The sequence below is a fragment of the Kwoniella mangroviensis genome (assembly GCF_000507465.2).
Source record: "Kwoniella mangroviensis CBS 8507 chromosome 1 map unlocalized Ctg01, whole genome shotgun sequence".
NCBI classification, from domain to species: Eukaryota; Fungi; Basidiomycota; class Tremellomycetes; order Tremellales; family Cryptococcaceae; genus Kwoniella; species Kwoniella mangrovensis.
Genome location: NW_027062533.1, coordinates 5,560,666 through 5,580,965, shown reverse-complemented (window position 1 = coordinate 5,580,965; position 20,300 = coordinate 5,560,666). Strand labels below are relative to the sequence as shown.

General features: G+C 43.8%; 8 protein-coding genes across 8 annotated transcripts; 4 read left to right on the top strand and 4 right to left on the bottom strand.

Moving 5' to 3' along the window:
- Positions 1-1,915: 1,915 nt before the first annotated feature.
- On the top strand, positions 1,916-2,245 carry I203_102096 (uncharacterized protein; the record flags this gene model as incomplete). The annotated part of the gene is made up of 2 exons (XM_019146600.1): positions 1,916-1,944; positions 2,011-2,245. 2 exons carry the CDS (start codon positions 1,916-1,918, stop codon positions 2,243-2,245), a joined length of 264 nt encoding a protein of 87 aa, XP_019004133.1.
- A 592-nt stretch (positions 2,246-2,837) lies between these two features.
- I203_102095 (uncharacterized protein) lies at positions 2,838-3,977 on the bottom strand (the record flags this gene model as incomplete). The annotated part of the gene is made up of 9 exons (XM_065517024.1): positions 2,838-2,877; positions 2,936-3,049; positions 3,112-3,241; positions 3,325-3,405; positions 3,521-3,600; positions 3,651-3,705; positions 3,770-3,780; positions 3,850-3,903; positions 3,973-3,977. The coding sequence occupies 9 exons, from the start codon at positions 3,975-3,977 to the stop codon at positions 2,838-2,840; spliced, it is 570 nt and encodes a 189-aa protein (XP_065373842.1).
- A 1,349-nt stretch (positions 3,978-5,326) lies between these two features.
- On the top strand, positions 5,327-6,727 carry I203_102094 (uncharacterized protein; the record flags this gene model as incomplete). The annotated part of the gene is made up of 5 exons (XM_019146598.1): positions 5,327-5,419; positions 5,637-5,655; positions 5,720-5,765; positions 6,043-6,196; positions 6,305-6,727. 5 exons carry the CDS (start codon positions 5,327-5,329, stop codon positions 6,725-6,727), a joined length of 735 nt encoding a protein of 244 aa, XP_019004131.1.
- A 518-nt stretch (positions 6,728-7,245) lies between these two features.
- On the bottom strand, positions 7,246-8,809 carry I203_102093 (uncharacterized protein; the record flags this gene model as incomplete). Its single annotated transcript, XM_019146597.1, has 5 exons — positions 7,246-7,703; positions 7,802-7,936; positions 8,024-8,079; positions 8,247-8,421; positions 8,608-8,809. 5 exons carry the CDS (start codon positions 8,807-8,809, stop codon positions 7,246-7,248), a joined length of 1,026 nt encoding a protein of 341 aa, XP_019004130.1.
- A 412-nt stretch (positions 8,810-9,221) lies between these two features.
- I203_102092 (uncharacterized protein) lies at positions 9,222-10,804 on the bottom strand (the record flags this gene model as incomplete). Its single annotated transcript, XM_019146596.1, has 5 exons — positions 9,222-9,257; positions 9,323-9,562; positions 9,634-9,780; positions 9,844-10,595; positions 10,663-10,804. 5 exons carry the CDS (start codon positions 10,802-10,804, stop codon positions 9,222-9,224), a joined length of 1,317 nt encoding a protein of 438 aa, XP_019004129.1.
- Positions 10,805-12,390: 1,586 nt separating this feature from the next.
- I203_102091 (uncharacterized protein) lies at positions 12,391-15,352 on the top strand (the record flags this gene model as incomplete). The annotated part of the gene is made up of 8 exons (XM_019146595.1): positions 12,391-12,605; positions 12,676-12,765; positions 12,828-12,903; positions 12,969-14,158; positions 14,226-14,522; positions 14,578-14,666; positions 14,730-14,944; positions 15,041-15,352. 8 exons carry the CDS (start codon positions 12,391-12,393, stop codon positions 15,350-15,352), a joined length of 2,484 nt encoding a protein of 827 aa, XP_019004128.1.
- A 1,974-nt stretch (positions 15,353-17,326) lies between these two features.
- On the top strand, positions 17,327-19,004 carry I203_102090 (uncharacterized protein; the record flags this gene model as incomplete). Its single annotated transcript, XM_019146594.1, has 3 exons — positions 17,327-17,368; positions 17,489-18,374; positions 18,436-19,004. 3 exons carry the CDS (start codon positions 17,327-17,329, stop codon positions 19,002-19,004), a joined length of 1,497 nt encoding a protein of 498 aa, XP_019004127.1.
- Positions 19,005-19,162: 158 nt separating this feature from the next.
- Positions 19,163-19,618, bottom strand: I203_102089 (uncharacterized protein; the record flags this gene model as incomplete). The annotated part of the gene is made up of 1 exon (XM_019146593.1): positions 19,163-19,618. One exon carries the CDS (start codon positions 19,616-19,618, stop codon positions 19,163-19,165), a length of 456 nt encoding a protein of 151 aa, XP_019004126.1.
- Positions 19,619-20,300: the final 682 nt, after the last annotated feature.

The window sequence follows — 20,300 nt, the reverse complement described above, 5'->3', positions numbered from 1 at the left end:
GACTATGACGATATGAGAATGTCACGAGTTACGGACACTGGCTGCGCCATGACATTAGCGGATGTACCTCGTGGGAGAGCCGGGAACTTTGAAGGGTAATTAGGTCGATGAGCAGGATACATACCTCCAATGGATGGGATAGCTCAATATGTCGATATGGACGACAAGACTCCGATAGGCTTTCTACAGTCCGCGATATGAAACATCAGTCATCGGTACATACGTACATCCCTACATCAAACAGAGTTGGGGAAGGGAGAAAAGAGTTGATAAGAGTCAAGCACAAACAAGGAAGAGATAATGATGTCAAAGAAGAAGATAAACAAGCATACGATCTCAAATACCATACTCACTACTGTAACCACTTTGAGATCTGAGCCGAACAATTTTGAAAATCAAACACAGGGTTATTGTGAGACCCTCAAGTGTATGACGGATGACGATCAATTGACTGATGATGATGATAATGGGAAATAAGGTTAGTTGAATGAGAAGATGAAAGAATCAGGAGATCAAAGATCAGCATATCAAGTGATCCTGTTATTATTCCTTTCATGCTCAATAATAAAATATATCACAGCTTCTGTTTTCGATCGAAAGTGAGATGTTACCGGAACTTCACTACCGTCAACAAATCCAGACTAACACTAGATTGAAGGAATACCATTGGTCATTACCGCCAACTAAACAAACCCAACCATCCCTTTCCCCCAGCAATCAGAAGGTGGAGCCGTGACGTTGAACAAAGGCCCAGAGGAGGAAAGGGGGTTGTAAGAAGGAAGCGAAGCACAGACTTGGTGACCTTAAACGCGGCCTGCTTGTCTGTGCGATGTTCATCACCTCAAACACCCAAACAACGAGTGTATACATGAACACACGAATCGGGATGATAGGCGATGAGGGAATTGTTGTTTCATCTTGCATCTACATGTACATATACACAGAGAATATCGAGGCTGTGTTAGTGCATCGGATGTCCTCTCATTCAGCTCGGTGAGAGTCGAATCAAAATTAGCTCCTTGGTTCACCGAGTACCGTACAAGTATGCAATGTAGACGTCCATGAAGAATACTCTGGGATTCCCATACGCTCACTCATGATTGTACACCCTAATCAATTACCTGTAATTCCCCACATCAGATCCAAAGACCAGTGAACATGAGAAAACGGCTGGCAGCAACCTTCAGATGACCTCGACAGTAGCCGAGATGAGAAACTAGGCTTGATGTGGCAGTAATGAGAGTACACGAGATGTACACCCAGGCTATTGATACATTCAAATGAAATAAGTGATGATATCTCTGACTTGATGGGACACGATTACCCTCTGATTGCTCACCATGCACTTCATCTGACCTAGGTTCAAGGCCGTTTCACCGTCATCGTCATAGCACTGACCCATCCGATCATTGTGGTGACCTGTACTGCCCCACTTAACAGATCCACATGTTCGGTAAAAGGGTGAACAAAGTTGCTAACCTTAACCCTTCCTTTAGTATACGATGGTGGAGTCTCACCTTGTCCTTTGGATGTCTGAGCTAAGAGCTCGAAACCTGCAGATCATTCTATCGACGCAAACGATACAAGAAATGAGGAATGAGGGGACGTAATACTCTACCTTCAAATTGCAGCATTTGAGTTCTTGCTTACACGGATTCAGGGCGGTGATGTGATGATACAATTGTTTACAGCATTGATGGTGATGGCTTCGGAGAGGGGGTTCTGAGGGTATAGATTACATATGTTTCATCATCCGTTGAAGAAGCTTTGCCACCCGAACAACATCAAATTCGAGTGAACTTATATATGTATGCTGATGATGATTATACATCACTTCCGCCTGAATATTCTATCATGTACAGTACAACCAATTTCGATAAAAGTATTGACGCCGCTTCGAACAGCGAATAGAAAGATGGGCTGTTTCTCTTCTAAACATATCGAGTGAGTCTGTCCAATTTACACTGGTTAAACTATTATTGATCTGATCAATATACGTATATACTATAGTCCTCGAATGATCTCTGAACCCGTACCCATTCCATCTCAATCTCACCAACCATATCCTTCAACAAACCAACAGCAATATCCAGAGCAACATGCCTACCCACCTTCAGCTGCTAGATACGATCAAGATACACCACCTCAACTTCGTCCTTATCAATTCCCTACCCGATCGTTCGAACCTAGAGGTTTACCTCCAGGTCATCCTTTCGCCAATCCATATTCCAAGTATATGCCGTGAGTTATCGCGACTATGTCTATACAGTATAGTATACTGTTTATGGAGGTAACCAATGACGAATGACCAATGATGCATAGCTCGAATATCGTATACCATTGACAGAAACCAAAGTGAAATCCTGAACACAGCCATAACAAGAAGATGACATATTGAACAGTATACCTGAATTTGTAAGAAGATATGTGTATTGTAAGAAATATACCCATCAAGAAATCTCGAAGCAGGTCAGATACATATGGTATTCTCGTACGCTGGTCATACAACAAGGATGTTTATAATCGAATCGATCTTCCTCTTATGTATTTCGTACATGCATGATCCACACACACGAACCTTTGCTGAATCTGATCGTATTATAAAGTACTTAATAATGTCGCTGGAAAGTCGTGCTTTTTCTCTTCTTCTCGGAATCGTTTTTTTATATTTTAGATATTAGTAAAATATCGCAATGCGAATGAATTGAGTCACCTCGCAAACATCATGCGGTTTGGAAGGAGGACATGTACATTTCAGGATGGGTTATACAATAACATGCTATTGACAAGTTACGGATATAACACATAACCTTACATTATCCTATTCTCGATCCACTTTATTCGGCGACAGGGAGTTCTTCAGCCTTGGGACAGTCCCTACAAGTGCAATCACGATATCAGTACCGATTTGATGAAAGAAGAGCGATGTACTTACTTGGCGATGTGACCGGTCTCTTGACACTTGTAACATTTCTTAGAAGCGAGGATGGCAGCTTCGTCTCTTGGAGCGAGACAGTCTCTGGCCAAGTGGTTCTCACCGTTACATCGGCTATACCCCAATATCCCAACATCAGCATTGAGACCGAGTTAAGGGGTTTCTCTGAAACTTACTAGCACTTGACAGGGGTACCATCAGCGTTTTGAGGAGGGGGTCTGGGTCTACCACCGAAACCACCGTTGAAACCACCTCGTCCTCTGAATCCACCGAATTGAGGAGTTCTGCAGTCTCTGGCGATGTGGCCTATGAGAATTCAAGCAATAGTCAGCACACCAGTCAAAAAAATAGTATAAGGTGCCCTAGCAAGCATGCCATACCACACTCACCACCTCGTCCACATTTGAAACATTTTTGACCTGGTCCACCAAAGTTACCTCTCAAGGAAGGACAGTCGGATTTGACGTGACCTAGATATCCAGCAGACAGACATCAGGAAATTGACATGAAGGGATGAAGAGGTTGTGAGGGCGCATGTGAGTGAAGCAGGGGCATGAGATTAGCGAAGACATTTCAACTACTCACCAACACCACCACAGGCGTAACATTGTTTGCCATCAGTAGATCTAGGTTGAGGACAGGCGGTTGATTCGTGGCCTGGTTCTCTGTGAATGACTATCAGCCATAGATCAGAAAGAGGTATTTGATGACTCACCTGCAGTTGTAGCAGAGTCTACCGGGAGCTTGACAGTTCTCGGCGATGTGACCGACTATCAGATTCTGATTAGACTAAACCCAAGTCCAATGAGTCTTAGGGAGAGAGGAGATACGCACGGTTTCCACATCTATCAAATTGGATAAAGTCAATATACAGTATCATTTGAGATAAGCGCCAGTAACGATTGATAGCTCACTTGAAACAACCTTGTCTTGAACCTGGGATGGTAGCAGCTCCACCTCGTTGACCGCTTCATTTGATCACAAGTCAGTTGGAAAAATGAAAGGATGCATGGAATGTAAATGTATTTTAGACATACAACATGATGACCCTACGAGATGAAATACCATCCATCAGCTGAAATTCCTTCCCCATCTCATCTTCAACATGAGATGGACTCACGTTTTCAACAAAAAATTCTACACTTGTAAAAAACAACTAAACAAGACCCTCCACGATCTTACTATTCTTACTTCCCTTCTTAACTTTCGTAAAAAAGAGTGTGGTGGTTTTTTGAATATTCAAAAAGGGTTGAAAGAGGAGAAGAGAGAGTGAAAAGGAGAAAAAGCGAAAAAGTAAGTCAGTATATGGGGGGAAATAGAGAATTATCCATGTGGCGTTTTCTTTCCTTTTGTTATCGCATCTCACTCACACTCTCAACTCCACTCAACGGATAATTAGAGATAACCGCTCATCAACGAATTGGTTTTGGTTTGAATTGGTAAAAAAAGCATTCTCGTAGAGTGTGATAACGGACATACCCTTTTTCCAGAAGGATATATATCCACGTCATACCTCACACAGGGACTACAAATCATGTATAGCACGTGTTGACGGATTCAAAAGCACCCTTTCATTTTGCATGCGAACGCCCAAAGCAAGCTAAAGATGGTCTTAGCGTGTATCGAAGGACATAAGCATATGTGTGTAGTGTAGTTGCGCAGTAAGGGGTAATCATGAAACAACGTCACCCTCCATCACCGACCACACTAAAACGACTAGATATCCGTCAATGTTATGTTTAATCCGATCCCCGTTTCAACTTGTTTATGCCTTTTTGGACGAAGAGATGATCAACTTGCTTGGCTCGGACAGTGATTACTCTCTCAGGCGTAGGCAGTGACGATCGCAAGTCATGGGCGTCCTTTCTCAAAGGCGATGAGATGAGATGTGAGAAAGAGGCTGTGAACAAGTGGACGTGTGGACGAACCAAGCGGACCAAAGGCGTTTGTTGTTGTTCGGTTGTTTGGAAATTCATGTCATGTCAATGCGTCATCCTCAACCAGACCTCTTCATAACTTTCAGGATAAATCGATTATTGATTTCGATAGAAGGACGCTAGGGACTATCTTGTAGTTTTTGTAGTCTCATGGATCCCTTCATTTCGCCCTGTCTACCTGTCTAGCCTTTGACCACAAAGCACTCACTTTTGTTGACTTGACAACTAAACTGCGAACATAGCTTTTAGAAATAAATACCACTCTCCTCCTTTCTTCTTCTTTCATTTCCCCCCCCCTCTCTCTCAAATTATCCAAATATATATCCTTTATCCATAACAACCTACACTCTCTCACCTTTAACTTATAATCAAGTACAAGTACAAGCACAATCTACTTTACCTCTTTATCATATCAACGGATTAATCGATAAACAAATAAGCAAAAATAGCAAAAATGAGATTCACTGCTACTGCCGTTTCTACCGTTGCCCTTCTTGGTGCTGCTGTTGCCCAACAAACCTCTGGTGATATCACAGTCAACACTCCTGTAAGTCGGATTGTCCTTTTCTCATCTCACACCCTAGCGATTTTCGCGCTTCCAGATCAAGAACTATCATCGAAATTATGCAAAACGTATAACATACAGAAGCTGACAAATGATCAACTACTATTTTAATATATCTATCATATCACATCTTGATCCCATAACCTTGACTACTTACTACCTCTATCGCGATCATTCTACATGGAATCACACTCGATAGGCATCCCTCGTCCAATGTCGTGAGTATCTGCAAAATCACGAGCAACCAAATCTTCTCGTACTGACGTTGCCCTACCCTTACAGAACCCGCTGCCATCTCATGGACCGGTGGTACTGGACCTTACATTATGTGAGTAAGATTGTCCTCGTCATCGAGTTATCGAGAACAGGACAGCATGAGCATGAGCGTAAGGCGCCACGTGGGATGATTGTCATATCCATCCACGTGGTCGGAACCTTCTCCCCCTGTGGCATTTCTCATGACCTCTAATCGCTTTTTCTTTCCTCGCACCCCTAATTCGTGCATAGAACATCATAATGGTAGCTTGATGCTGATTAACGTTGATCATCCCTCCTTCCCTATCCTCCTCGATTTGGCCCTCTGAACGATGAACTACACACTACAGCTCCGTTATCCCCGGTGGTCAACCATCCGCTGCGGCCCTCGAAACCATCAACGATAATGAGTCTGGAAACTCCTTGACATGGACAGTAGACATCGCTGCGAACACAGAGATCACCATCAAGCTCACGGACAGTACAGGAGCGATTCAGTACTCGGTATGTTTTTTCCTGATCGATTTTGTCTATTGCTGTTCTCGGTAAAAAATTGAAAACAAGTTTCGTTTTCACTGACTTTTCTTCTGTCTGTGATCTTTCTTTTTCCAGTCCCCTGTTACTATCCAATCCGGTTCCGACTCATGTTTGAACGGCTCTTCCGCCTCCGGCTCATCCTCAGCTACTGCCTCTGGAGCTAGCGCTGCTTCTTCCGGTGCTGCCTCTGGTGCTTCTTCCGCTTCAGGTGCTTCCGGAGCTTCTACTTCCGCTGCTTCAGGTGCCTCTCAAACTACCGCCACCGCTACCGCTGCTACTTCAACCGTCACCGGTTCAGCCTCTGGTTCAGCTGCCTCTGGCTCAGCCACCTCCAAAGCCTCTACTCCCGCTTCTTCCGGTTCAGCTTCCGGTTCAGCCTCAGGATCTTCAGCCTCTGCCTCATCTACCGGTGCCAACTCCGGTGCCCTTCCAAATGGTATGGTCGCTGTTCCTGCTGTCGTCTTCGCTGCTTTGGGTGCTATCGTCGCTCTCTTCTAAATGGAGTGAAATGTATCCTGCAAATGTCAGTTTACATGACGTAGATTCCTTATAAAATAGAGTAGAGCCAAGTACCTAGTTTTCCCTTTTCCTTGACGACTAACGAACCACACTATCACTACAACCCTGCATTGGATCTAACCTTATTCCTAACATATATGGACTATTATTTAGACTGTTATCTTTATACCTGTATATGCATTTTCATACTATTCAAGTATTGCGAGCTGGTGTTCCAAGTTTACAGTGTTTGTCTGCGATCTTGGTTTGTAGTTTTCTAGACTTTTATAATCTGATCTTGCCAATATCAGAGTCTGTTCTACACTTTAAGCCAAGCAGGTATACGGAATACACCTATCCTATGAAACTGCCAAATCGCTCATTCAGGAGATGGAGCATTGCCTTGACTCTCATTCGGATAAATAATATCATACATGTGCATTCTACTTGGCTTAGATACCAAATACTTCTCGATCTATCCATCATATGTCACTCTTCCCATATCCTCTTAGATCCATTTACACACCATACTCCTCCCTCAGAGCTTTCTTCCTCACTTCCAACAAAACCCCTTCCATCTCCTGCTGGGTAGGTACAACAGGGAATTGCAATGCCTTTGGATTTAGAACATTCAAGAATGACAATGCAGCCGATTGAGCAGATTTCATAGCTTCGTCTATTGATTGTGCGGGCAGCACATTGGGTGGTAATTCGCCATTGGTGGTGGTATTGGTAGTTTTGGACTTCTTAGATTGTTCTCCATCGACTTCGGCTTCGTCATCCACTTCAATTGCATCACCATTTTCACCAGAAGGTTCCTCCGAGTCGGTAGGGATCTTTCTCTTACTTGATGATGAACCATTTTGATTCTGAGTGATCGTAGTAGAAGGGGAAGATGAGATTGGATAAGCGGGTAGGTCGATCGAGGAGTCAACATCTAATAGTTTGGCTGATGATAATGCAGCTGCTTCCCATTCTGCGATAAAAACCGAGGCAGATGGATATCGTCAACTTCTTATGTTTCTCGGGTCATGGATATCAAGCATGATCTCCACCGATAGAGTATCTACTCACCCTGCCTGGCCAATTCGTCCTCTTCTTCAACCAATTTCGGGTCCATCTCATCCTCATCGCCGTAATATGCCGGACCCTGGTGTCTGAACATCTGGAACGAGGCATTTCGGGCTGATTCTTCGGTAGCTTGGGTGGCTGCCAAGTAGAATCAGTTCAAGTCAGCATCAACTTCTATGCTACGCGAAAGATGGATTATAATCATAGCTTGAAAGAGATACTCACCTCCCCTTTCAAATAATTCTTTCACACCTGGTAACTCCTTTGCTCTTCCGAAATATCTATATGGTTTGGAAACAGAATTAGTATGTATATTTTAGGTTTACTGCGCTCTGAAAGAAGAACCGATGGATGTGACCACCATCATTCTTCGATCACTTTCCTCCAAAGATATTCCTTCTCCTTGATCCCTCTCCCATTCAATAGAAAATGAAAAGCTACAACTCACTTATATCCCCTCGTACCAGGTACTTCCCTCCCTTGATCATCCGTCATAGCAACGTTCCCTCTCTTGTAGTTCGCTCCTCCAAGATTAACAATTTGATTCTCCCAATGTCTCTTCTCCCTGAACAAAGCGTTGATTTCGTCGTTCAGATCTCGGATCTCGTAGTCCGTCAAAGAGACTAAAATGAAGCGACGGGGTGATATGGTCAGTGTACCTTGTTCATCATCACTGAGAGATACAGCAGGACGATATATATATGCTGATTGACCAATCTACCACACCATATGATACAGTAGTTCGATTTTCATCATGTATATACGTCGTTCCTCTTCTTTAACATCAGATAGAACAGCCCAAAACTCACCATCCTGAATTTTCCCCACTTTCCTATTGATATCCCTCATGATATCACCTCTCCACCTCTCACATTCCCTCAAACTACTAACGCTACTCGCCATCCTAGGTCTCCTATCTCCCTTTATACGATTACCCATCCCCATCTCGATAGCCTGCTGCTCTCGGAATCGATATAACATCGATTGAGCTTTTTCTTGATTTCGTGCCATTTTGAGAGTACAACCGCTTGAGCTCTTGCTCAATTAGTCTAGCTGAAGGGATATTGTGGGATTTACTGGGATATAGCTAAGAGATGATAAATGATAGAGGACACAGATGAGATGGATGTTGGTTCACTGGTCCGTCAGGTCGTTAAATGGTTGGATTCGAATGATTACGTAATTTTCAATGCCCAAGTGCTGTTATAATTAGACGTCTTGCTTTTAACGAAGCATGCAATAACTCGTAGACTATTCACGGTCCACACCTACAATCTCATAGCTACAAGGCTTCACCCGCCCGACATAAGATACTATGCGGAATGCATTTAATATGATATATGGAAATATGTATAGACAATATTTATTCATTTTGTTCCACCTTATTCACCTCATCTCGTCTGCATCCATATACACTTTTCGTCTATTCCTCTTCATCTGAATCTTGCTCTTCGAGGAACTAAAGCGACACATTGATGTTAGCTCTGCAAATTGACCATATCTGAGAATGGCAGATCAACCCACCTTGACCAAAGCCTCGGTAGCTTTTAAGAAATGTTGTTTACCGTTGGGTTTCGCTCCTTTCTGGTGCCAATAGATGATAGCTTGGTCCGAAACTACATCAGCGTTGTAGAAGATCTTGAGGATCTGTACGAAAGATTTGATGACTCTCGTGTCGGTGTGACAGTAAATTTGAACCGAGTTGATCAAGTTGACTTGAGCCTTGGCTGTGTTGCAGAATGGTTCCAGGATTGGAGCGTATTTCTATAAGGAAGTACATCGCATCAAAATTAGCTATGATGTCAGAGGATGAGAGACTCAGCTGATATACTCACTGTCACATGTTGTACAACGAAGGCATCGATTTGATCGGCTCTAGCTGTCATATCGACGGTTCTCATTAGGCCTTGCCAAATCCAATCGACCAAATCAGCTTCGGGAACTGGTTTCTCAGCTTGTTGAGATTTGAGGGTCTCGATGATCTGCGGGTGTCGGACAAAGAATCAGCTTTGGCCTCTTGCAAACCATAGAACAATCGGACTAACCTGTTCGTTGGACTCTTCATCATTGATCATTCTCTCCACCGATTGGACGGTCTCTTCCTTTACTTCACCCAACGCCAACTTGTTATACCAATCTACGATAGGTTGAAGACCTTCTTTCTTGAAATGTTGATGCAAGTGAGTCTTATCTCTAGTTTGAAGTGGGAAGAGGTTCAAAATATCTTTCAAACCTGATCTTCTAACTGCTGAAGAGAATTGGTCGATCGACGATTTGGATAGATAGAATTTAGCGAATGAAGTGAAGAAGTTTAATCCGATATTATCTTTCACTACGTGCTCTTTAGTCAAGGAAACTAAGAATTTTGAAGAAATTTGAAGATCAATAACCAACAGAGCAATAGCTTCTGCTAATTTCTTTCGATGTTCTTCATTCCATTTTGGCAAATATCCCAATAAATCAGGTAAGAAGTTCTCTTCTAATGGTTTTTGTAGATATTTGTATCGTTGAATAACCTTCTTCAAAACTTCAATCATCCCTTTCACACCGACGTTTTTGCCCCATGTACCATCATCTTCTGATTCATCTTTGAGGATATAGATAGGTGATCTCTTATCATCCAGATAACTTCCACCAGGTTGTAACAATCCCCCTACAAACAAGATCTCGAATAGCTGTTCATAGTATTTCAAAAATTCGAGAGTGGATCCGGCCTGAACGAGCTTGGAGACTAATGAATCGGTCGTATAGGGAGTGGGAATGAGGGCGAGGTGTAAGAGAAGAGCGTCACGGAAGCCTTTGACAGACCACAGGTTCAGTTTCTTACCCATACCACTATTGATATGATACGGTATCGCACTCACCCTCGGGTTCGAACTTTGCTGTAGCTTTGGCTTGACCTTTTCTCTGCTTGATCCTCACCCCGGTCAAAGAGGGTTTCTTATCTTGTTGGCCGGCTGAAGAGGCATTACCCGATGGGGTGGTCGAGGTTGGCGTGTGAGACATACAATGGGAGTTGTTACTATCTAGACAAAGGAAAGTGGTTTGGTTTCCTTGTTTATGTATGAGATGATGTACGTTGCGATTTGATCAATCAGTATAGAGTAGAATGTAGAGCAAGAGGAGGAATGAAGGGAAGATAGACTCTTTTGATGATGCAATGGGTCTGGGGTATATGGTACACGAGTGGAAATGCCACACTCTTTAGGTATGAAGGATGAGTTCGGCGTTATTGTTTCTCCGTCGCTTTCCCATTCCTGAGCATGATGAGCAGGAGCATGTGGCAAAACGTCATTCTGGCGCCAGTAGTTCAGGCATTCGAATCCTTTAATTCCTTTTTCCCCTCTACACATGTCTTACAACTCTAGTCTGGGCTAAAAGAGAGAAACGGAGGAACATGCATACTGGATCTTGAGACAGCAAGAGGCACAGGGAAAAGTTCAGCTACCCTCACCCTGCCGTCTTCGATTCCAGCTTTACTTGTTGCAGTGTGGGAAGTTGGAATTACAGTAGAAGCAAATCAAATTACTAAGTTAGGGTTCATGGGAATCTTTCATACATGGAGATTTAACTTTCGGTTCTCTATTCCCTGCTGCTGCTCGCTCTGCCTCTCATCTTCATGGACGAGTAGAGACGACGCCAATGCCGGAGGCCGTTGTCCGAGGTAATTAGGGAAAGGGGAAAAAGTGAGTCATACTATTCTGCTTGTCTGAGTTTACATCGTATAAGGGGATAGAGAGGAGAGAGGGGGGGGGGAAGCCAATGTGGTTCCATACCACTTTGTATACATTCATGGGTCTGCCGTTACCGTTTTCCAACGTTGATCATTTCACTCATTTATACTTGCAAAAGCATACAAAGACTATTCTCTCGGAAACATCTACCTTACATCTACATATAGCGATCTCCTGCATCAACTAACTTGATCTTCTATTATCATATCAATTCAAGACATTCCTGTTCTCGGCATCACCTCAGATCTCACTTCCACTGTACCTCAACAACGCATCGATAGCCCCGTTCCTCATCATCATTGGCATAGTCCCTCCCATCAACCTATCGCTTGGACACATACCGCCGAAACTCACTATCTTAGTCTGGTATCTCGATTGATTGATCGATTGATAATCTTAAATGCATTAATGCATTAATCAAATCAATCAAAGGACCCAATCAACAGATACCAAGGAAGAGATCTCATCCTTAGCATAGATCATTCACATAGTGCATCGACCTCTCGCCTCTCGGAGATACACCGTCCGTCATTCATCTGGAACCAGGTCTGTCACAGTCACCGCTACTGTCAAGTTCTGTGGTGGGGAAAGGAGGGATATCATACATCGGCCATCAAGCATTCTAGATCTAGACTCAGCTATTGACACAAGTGTCTGTCACTAGCCAGCACTAGACTACCATCAATAGCATCCCCCACTCTTGTTAACAACATCTCATCATACTCAAAATTCCAATTCAGGTATAAATAACACAAGAAAGGCAATTGAATAGTCCATTCGATCATCCCCAACGTTTCTTCGCTTACACCGTCTCACATACCTTTTTGTCTTCTCTCCACTTGAAACACTACACTCAACATGGCAATCCTCAATACAACCCCCAATGGCTCATCGGCAGGTATAATGACACCTGAAGGTCTAGTCAAACCATATCCCTTCTTCGCTCAGCCTCTCAAAACTCCAAGTAATATCGCCGCAGATGATGATCTGGTCAAAGAGCTCAGAGAAGCGGTCGTAGAGCCAACGTGGCAGGATATCCCTAAGCCACAAGTCCTAGGAAGGAACGATGATGGGTGAGCTTGATCCTTTTCTGATTACTTCGAGATAGCGGCTGATGAAGAGATGTGCCAATATATCAAATAGTTTTATCGCTTCTTCGACCATCTTCAACGGTGCTGTCAAGACTCCCGCTTTAGCATTGGTGAAACCCATTACTGCTCAAGATGTCAGCAGGTGTGTATAAACCCTCTGGACTTTTAAGCTGAAGCAGCCAAAGCTGACAAGAGATGATCCAGAACTATTGTATTCTGTCGAGAACATGATCTAGAACTCAGTGTGAAAGGTGGTGGAAATGGTGTACACGGTTGGAGTGTGAGTGATCACTTAAAGAGTCAAACCCTCCTAGCCGATATGCTGATATGAAAATTCGGCTGTAGGTCGCTGGTCATATTATTCTCGACTTGTCACTTATGACCGACGTCACCATCTCCTTACCAGATCCATCACCTCCAACCCTCCAAGAATCCTTTCAGCGACTTCAAGTCCGCCGAGACTCGGGTACATCGACCGCTGGAGAACCTCGACGACCATCTCTAGCGTCAATTCACGCTGCATCTTCCGACGCCGGTACGAAGCGATCCGCTTCTGACGATTTCATCACGGACGGTACGGACGATGATGGAGCGAGGAGAAAGGGTAAAGTCGATGGAGATAGATCTGGTCCATATAGTCCCTTGGATAAAATAGACGAGGTGATTCCTGCTGCTGAAGATTCGAGAGCTAGTAGTGCAATGGAACAAGATAATAATGGTAGTGGCAGTAGAAGTAACAGTGGCAGTGGGACTCGAAGTGGGAGTGCCAGTAGAAGTGATTCTTACGGTATCACTGGAAATGGAAAGGATTCGACTCCTGCAACTTCTATCTCTGGTACTTCCGAATTCACCAGATCGCCCAAATCGAAATCGCCCATAGAAGATGGGTATATCCTACCTACTCACAGATTTTCCTTCTCTTCCAGCAACGGTTCAGCTACGTCTCCTGAAGCCGGTCCTTCCTCCAGACCAGGTCCTAGGGTCACCTATGTCAACCCCTCTCAAACGCCCACTTCCTCCTTCCCATTCATATCTACGTCTTTCGGCGTCAACTCATCCACTTCATCATCCTATTCAACAAGTTTTCACCCCTCTTTCGCCTCTGGTCCTTCTACCCAACTTCCACTCAACACTCACCCTGATCCTCCACCATATACACTTGTCACCTTTGGTGCAGGAGTAAACTCCAAAGCTCTCGACGCAGCTACAGCGGCTTCGCCTTATGGGGCATTCCACGTACCCACCTCTGCCTTCCCGGTCGGCGCTGGGCAGTTTATCTCAGGTGGATTTGGATTCATAGGTAGGAAACATGGATTGGCTATGGATAACCTAGTAGAGGTAGAAATGGTCTTGGCCGATGGACGGATAGTCTGGCTAGGTCAGGATGGGAAGAAGGGGGGTGGATGGAAAGATAATGAGGATCCTAAAGAAGTTTGGTGGGCGGTTAGAGGTGCAGGTGCGATCATAGGTGTGGTTACTAGGTTCAGAGCAAAGGCGTATTACCTACCTAGTGTATATGCTGGTAACTTGATCTAGTGAGTGGTATTGCCTGTCTTTTCAGCTTATGATCTCAGGCTGATGCAATATTTCTGTAATTTGTAGTCTGTTCGACAGAGAAAAGACACCTTCACTCCTACGACATGTTCGAGATTGTATCAAAGGATCACCACGAACGTTATATACCAATATCATCATGACGGCTGGACCACCTGGTGCGCCCGCCATCGTAGTTTTCCAACTCTGTTTCTCGGGTGCGAGAGCGGAAGGAGAGATGTACGTCCAGGCGATAAGCGCTTGGGAAGGTGGGAGATCACTGTTCCAGGATTTCAGCGAGAGGAAGTTTGAGAGACAACAGTTGGCCGTGGAGGAGATTCTCAAAGGCGGTTCAGGGAGGAAATGGTAAGTTATGGTTTTACCCATTGGAAATGGGGTATTGACATTGCCGTTAATATAGGTTCATTAAGAGTGATATGCTTAAATCGCTTTCGGATGAAGTGATAGACGAGACTTGTTCGAGGTTCCACTCAGTCCCCGATGGATGTAGTGAGTAGCTCAGCTTATTCGTGAAGACGCCGAAGAAGACACTAATATCTATGTGCATTGTAGCTTGGCTCTTCGAGTATACCGGCGGAGGAGCGATAACAGATGTCAAAGATTCATGTTTCCCTTCCTCACATCGAGAATCGGCGTTCACTGTCGCCGCTTTACACCAATGGTCTCATAGCGAATCACCAGTGGAAGATACGAGATGTGTGACTACTGCTGAGGAATGGATAAATGAGGTCATACATCCCAATTCCCCCGGTGGACCTCTACCATGTGTGAGTGGTTTTTTTCGTCATCCTGATCGCTCTATTCGCTCATATTCGAGAAAACATACCTGTGAGATGTTTACTGATTCTTGTTGACTTTGGCAGTTCCTCCAATCATCACTTTCCTCATCCGTCTCGGCAGTTTATGGCGAATCATTCCCTCGACTTCGAGCACTCAAGAAGAAACTTGACCCTACCAACTTCTTCTGTCATGCGATGTGGCCTCAGAACGAGTCCGAGGAAGACGGTATCAATGGTCTAGGAGAAGATATAAAAGAAGGTAAAATCGAGGGCATTCAGAAAGAAGACATTGATAAAGATGGATTCATGGATGAAGACGAGTTGAGGGAGAGGAAGAAAGACGATTTGGAAGGGAAAGAGAAGGAGAAGGATAAAGGGAAAGGGAAAGCTCTCTAATATCACCAAAATTCGACTTTTGTCAAAAGCGTCATTGATGGTATCATCCTGGGCAGAGGAACATATTCAAGAATTGTGTGTGTGGCAGATCAGAAGGAAGGAAGAAGTTGAGGGGAATGATACATTCTCGTTGTGTACATTCATTTACGCACTGTATATAGCATTCGCTGAATCGTAGCATTACTCTCGAAGTACAAATGTCTAAATCACAAGTCATGATATAATCTATGTCTACTTCATGATGGGTCGGAACATCATAGCAATGTTTCGATGGCTCTCATACATATGACATCGTCAACACGCAGTCATCAAGGGACGAGAAGAAGTTGGAGAAAGCAATGGATCCTTCTTCTTATCGTCTTGTTCGATTTCAGGCAACATGATGACGGAACGCACAACTTCATTTTGAGGGATTCCGCTCACCCTTTTTAGTGGAAATCTGATCAGCTTTTGGAATGACCATGAGAAGAATGCGTGGTCGAGGTCGATGTATTGAATGCTTCTTCTGGATGGCTCAGGTCACATCGAGAAATTGGCCAGTAGGAGATGACCGATACAGCACTGATCAGAAAGCGAAGACAACACACAAGTCACAACAGGGAGAGGAGAAGCAGAAGCAGAGCGAGGCTTGCCATCTTGATGACCACAAGGTAGTCCAGTGATCGGACTGGATGAAGATTGTCGTGTGTCTACCAGCCAGTATAAAAAACTGTTAGTACGGTGTGCGGACACAGATCTCCAGTGAATTGGATTGGACCTTCCTGTGCCTTCGGTAGACAAACACGCTTTTCTCTCAAGGCTCAGGCTACTAAATTGGTGGTGAGGTCTGGTATGCTGATGGTATGGTATATAAGACTACTGTGTATCCCAGTCATGCGTTGACAGCACAACGGCACAACTAATCATTATATCAATAAACTTAGTGATCTTGAACAGCATGGGTTGTTGCAGCTCAAAAGAGTATGTCGCCATCTCAAATTCTGCCTCGCCCTCAAACGTCGATGATTGTATACAAATTACTGACTAGCTTCCAAGTGACGATCATTCAAAACATGTACGATCCCCGTCATCATAACGCAGGGATACCTATGGTACCACTCGGGACAACCACGTACGGTGGCGGTGTTGGTGGCGGATATGGTCAACCGAGCTACATCCCGAATAGAAGCTCGTATATGGGTGGACCACCCAGCACACGGACTTGGGGAGGCTACGAGAGCAGAGTACAGATACATGACTATAGTGAGCTCAATTTCCATCTTTCCTCTGAGAATCAGAGACACGACTTGACGAGATGTGGTCGACTGTTGATTACTGTTTTGCGTGTGAAGTAGATCAACACAGGGAATTACAGAGAATGAGAAACGGGCGGAACCCGAGAACTTGGCAACCTTCAGGATTCCATTGAATAAGTATGATTCGTTTTGCATGTATGTATCATTTACTATTCAGTATGCATCCATTGGAGGAGACCGTTCGATATGGTAGCACTAATTTACTACTGTCTCGAGATGCCACATTGCAGCTAGTGCTGAAATTCGGTGACAGTGAGGTAGTGACCGGTGCGTGGTGGGGTAAGTAATAAGTACCTAGCATCAAAGACTGAACAAATCACACACCACCTTTCACTTTCAACAATCCTTTGATCAACATCATCGGATCGTTTGACATCATGAACCGTCCTACCAATAGACAGTGAACAACGCACCGTACGATGTAACGCATCTCCGACATATCATGCATCTTTTGTAGATGATATCAGTCCTTTCAACTTCACTCCTGGCTTTTGGGGATAACATATCGAGTCGATTTGTCAGCATAGATATATAAGGCTTCGAACCATTGGGGATCGGTCTGAATGAAGAATCCAATAAACATCAGAAGTGAAAGAATATCCCAAGAGTACCTACACATTATAGAACTTAAATCATCGATACGTCACTTTATTGAATAATCGAGTAAATAATAGTCAAAATGGTTATGGGAAATCTCGAACGATTGAGCGATGTGACCAAGGTAAGTATGAGTATGATGATGTATGATATCCCGCCGCCTTCTTGTTCAGAGAGGACTATTCGAGCCTCATTCTTCATGAGCATGGCGATCGAGCACTGACATATTTGAAACCTCTTACAGCTCTCTGCTCACGTCACCCGAGTACTCGGTCAAAACCCCGGTATGATGACCTTACAAGGAACAAATTCCTACCTTCTACAACCACCTTCCAACCCTCATGCACCCCTGATCCTCATCGACACCTCGTCTCCACTTACAGCCAACCAATATATCGACCTCCTATATACTCACTTGCATCATCTGGGATTAGAATCGGGAGTTAGGGAAACACATTTTGAGTCGTCCTACGCTCAGGCGTCCTTGAAGAATGTCCCGGAAGATAAAGTAGATGAGATCAAAGCGTCTATCCTAAACAAGCGATCTGAAGATCCGAGATATGAAGAGATGGATCTATTAGAATATGGACCGGGGAGTAAATGGGTACCTAACCAGAATAGGGAAAGGAAATTACCTAATATCGAACATATCATTCTCACTCATCGACATTTAGACCATGTAGGAGCGTTACCATTATTGCTGAATACATTGAAAAAACATGGATGTTCATTACCTAAAATATGGAAATGTCCTTCACCCGACGAAAGTTATTTGGCATCTTCAAAGAACGAAAATGAAAGATTGACAAGTGACGGTGAAATTTGGAATTCCCTACCTAAAGGAACATATCATTCGTTTTCACCTTTTCAACCATTTCACCCTATCATACCCGGATTGATGATATCGATTATCGATCCGGTCTATAAGCATTTGTTGAAACATGATAAAGATGATAAACCAAAGTGGAACGAAGTACCTGAAATTGCAAGAGTCAGTTTAAGATGTCTGAAGACTCCTGGTCATACTCAAGATAGTATCAGTTTGGTCATGTTGGAAGGTGAAAAGGGAGTGTTCACCGGTGATACGGTATTGGGTACGGGTACGACTCACTTTGCGGACTTGGGAAGCTGTGAGTCCGATTGAATCATTGTTGATATACCCTAATATCGCTGATACAACTTTTACCTTAGACATGACCTCCCTCCGAACCCTACTCGCACTCAAACCTAACGTTCTCTATCCAGCCCATGGACCCCATATTCCCGATGCTGCCAAAGCAAAAGCCCATCTGGAAACCTACATCTTGCACCGACAAGAGCGGGAAAATCAGATCTGCAAGATCCTCAAGGATTTCAGAACCAACGATCAATCACTTGCGGATATCCTGGTTGATCTCAAGAAAGAGATTCATACGAGATTGGAAGAAGACAACAAAGCCAAGGGACCATTGATGTTAGATAAGCGAAAGCCTATCCCTTTACCTGATTTCGAAGAAGAAAGAAAAGCGATTGAGAAAGCCGATAAAGAAGGAACTCGAGCTAGGTCCGCAATACCTTTGACTGTGATTTGCAGATTGATTTACAAATCCGAAGAAGAGAAATTACTCTTTGCAGCTTCAAAGGGCGTTTTGGCTCATCTTACCAAATTGGAGCAGGAGAATAAGGTTAGGAAGAGTAAAGCTAAATGGGCGATATTGGTCGCGAAGGAGGTGGATGCGAATGATCTAGAGCAGGTGAATGTATGGGAGTGGGTCCGATGACGTGAAGATCAGAAAGCTCAGATGGCATGGCAGTCAGTAAGGGCATAGAAATATCATGAACTACCTACTTCACATGTATGTATCTGGAACCATAAAAATATCATGAACTACCTACTTCACATGTATGTATTTGGAACCAATGAGATGTCCGAATCGGATTATTTAAAAGCTTTGATTATTTCTTCCAATTTCTGTTGTCTGCTTAATTCTTCTTGCACTAACAGTTCAGCCAATTTCTTGAATGCCTTGGTGGCTTCCTCAGTTGAAGTCTTCATGTTTTTAATCTCTGTTTTAATCGCTTCCAACGATGTGAGGACACCGTTTTGATCTTGATCTTCGCTCTGACCAACGAGATCATTAGCGTTAACTTTTAACACTGAAAGGATGTGTAAACGCACTTTATCGCTCATCAAGGGTACAACGACTGATGAGATACTAGAGGTTATTAACACAATCCAAGCCAAAGTATAGAAACTTTTGTGCCATTTACTCCTGCCTTTTGGCAACTCCTCTTTCGGGGTAGTCAATTGCCACACCACAGTATTCAAAGCCAAAAAGACCACTGTCAGGCTCTGCTTTGTCTTGAAGCTGGAAAAAGAGGCGTTCATCAGCATCTGTGACCGACGATATGCAACCAGACGTAAGACCTTCGCTCCATATATAAACAGTGGTAGTCATAAACATTGTATAGGACAACAAACAGTTTGAATCCTCAACTTTCGATAATCACAAACGGGTAAAGCACAGGAAAGGTGAAAGGTATGGATATGCGGTGGATCAAGGTCGATTGGTAGACAAGATGATTGCGAGATATGGCGGTATGGATCGCGGATCGATGGGAAATGTCGATGTAACATGTTTGACAATTCATCAGACTGCTTGATCCGCTAAATCCGGCGGAAGACGAAGGCCTATATTGGGAATGTAACAATGCTGCATTTGGCTGAGTTCGAAGTCTACTGATGTTGCAAGAGCCAAACATTCGGCATCATATCCGGCTTGATCCATTCTGAGAAGATGGAGTGCAGCATAGATAAAGATGTCGCTGATCGGTTGACATTCGTGGGATTTGATGGGACTTGAAGAGGTCAGGCGGAGATTTGTGATATCGTATGATTCAGGCGTAAGCCACTTTGCAGGGATTTGATGTGAATCTTCGAATTATTGGAGTATGCTGATAGCCCAGTCGAGTTCCCCTATCCAATCATGTCAGTACAGCTCGTTTGATATAGAGATGTACTGACTGAAGCACCCAAGCCACTAGATGGGACATCAGTGTCTGTGACCACCAATAGT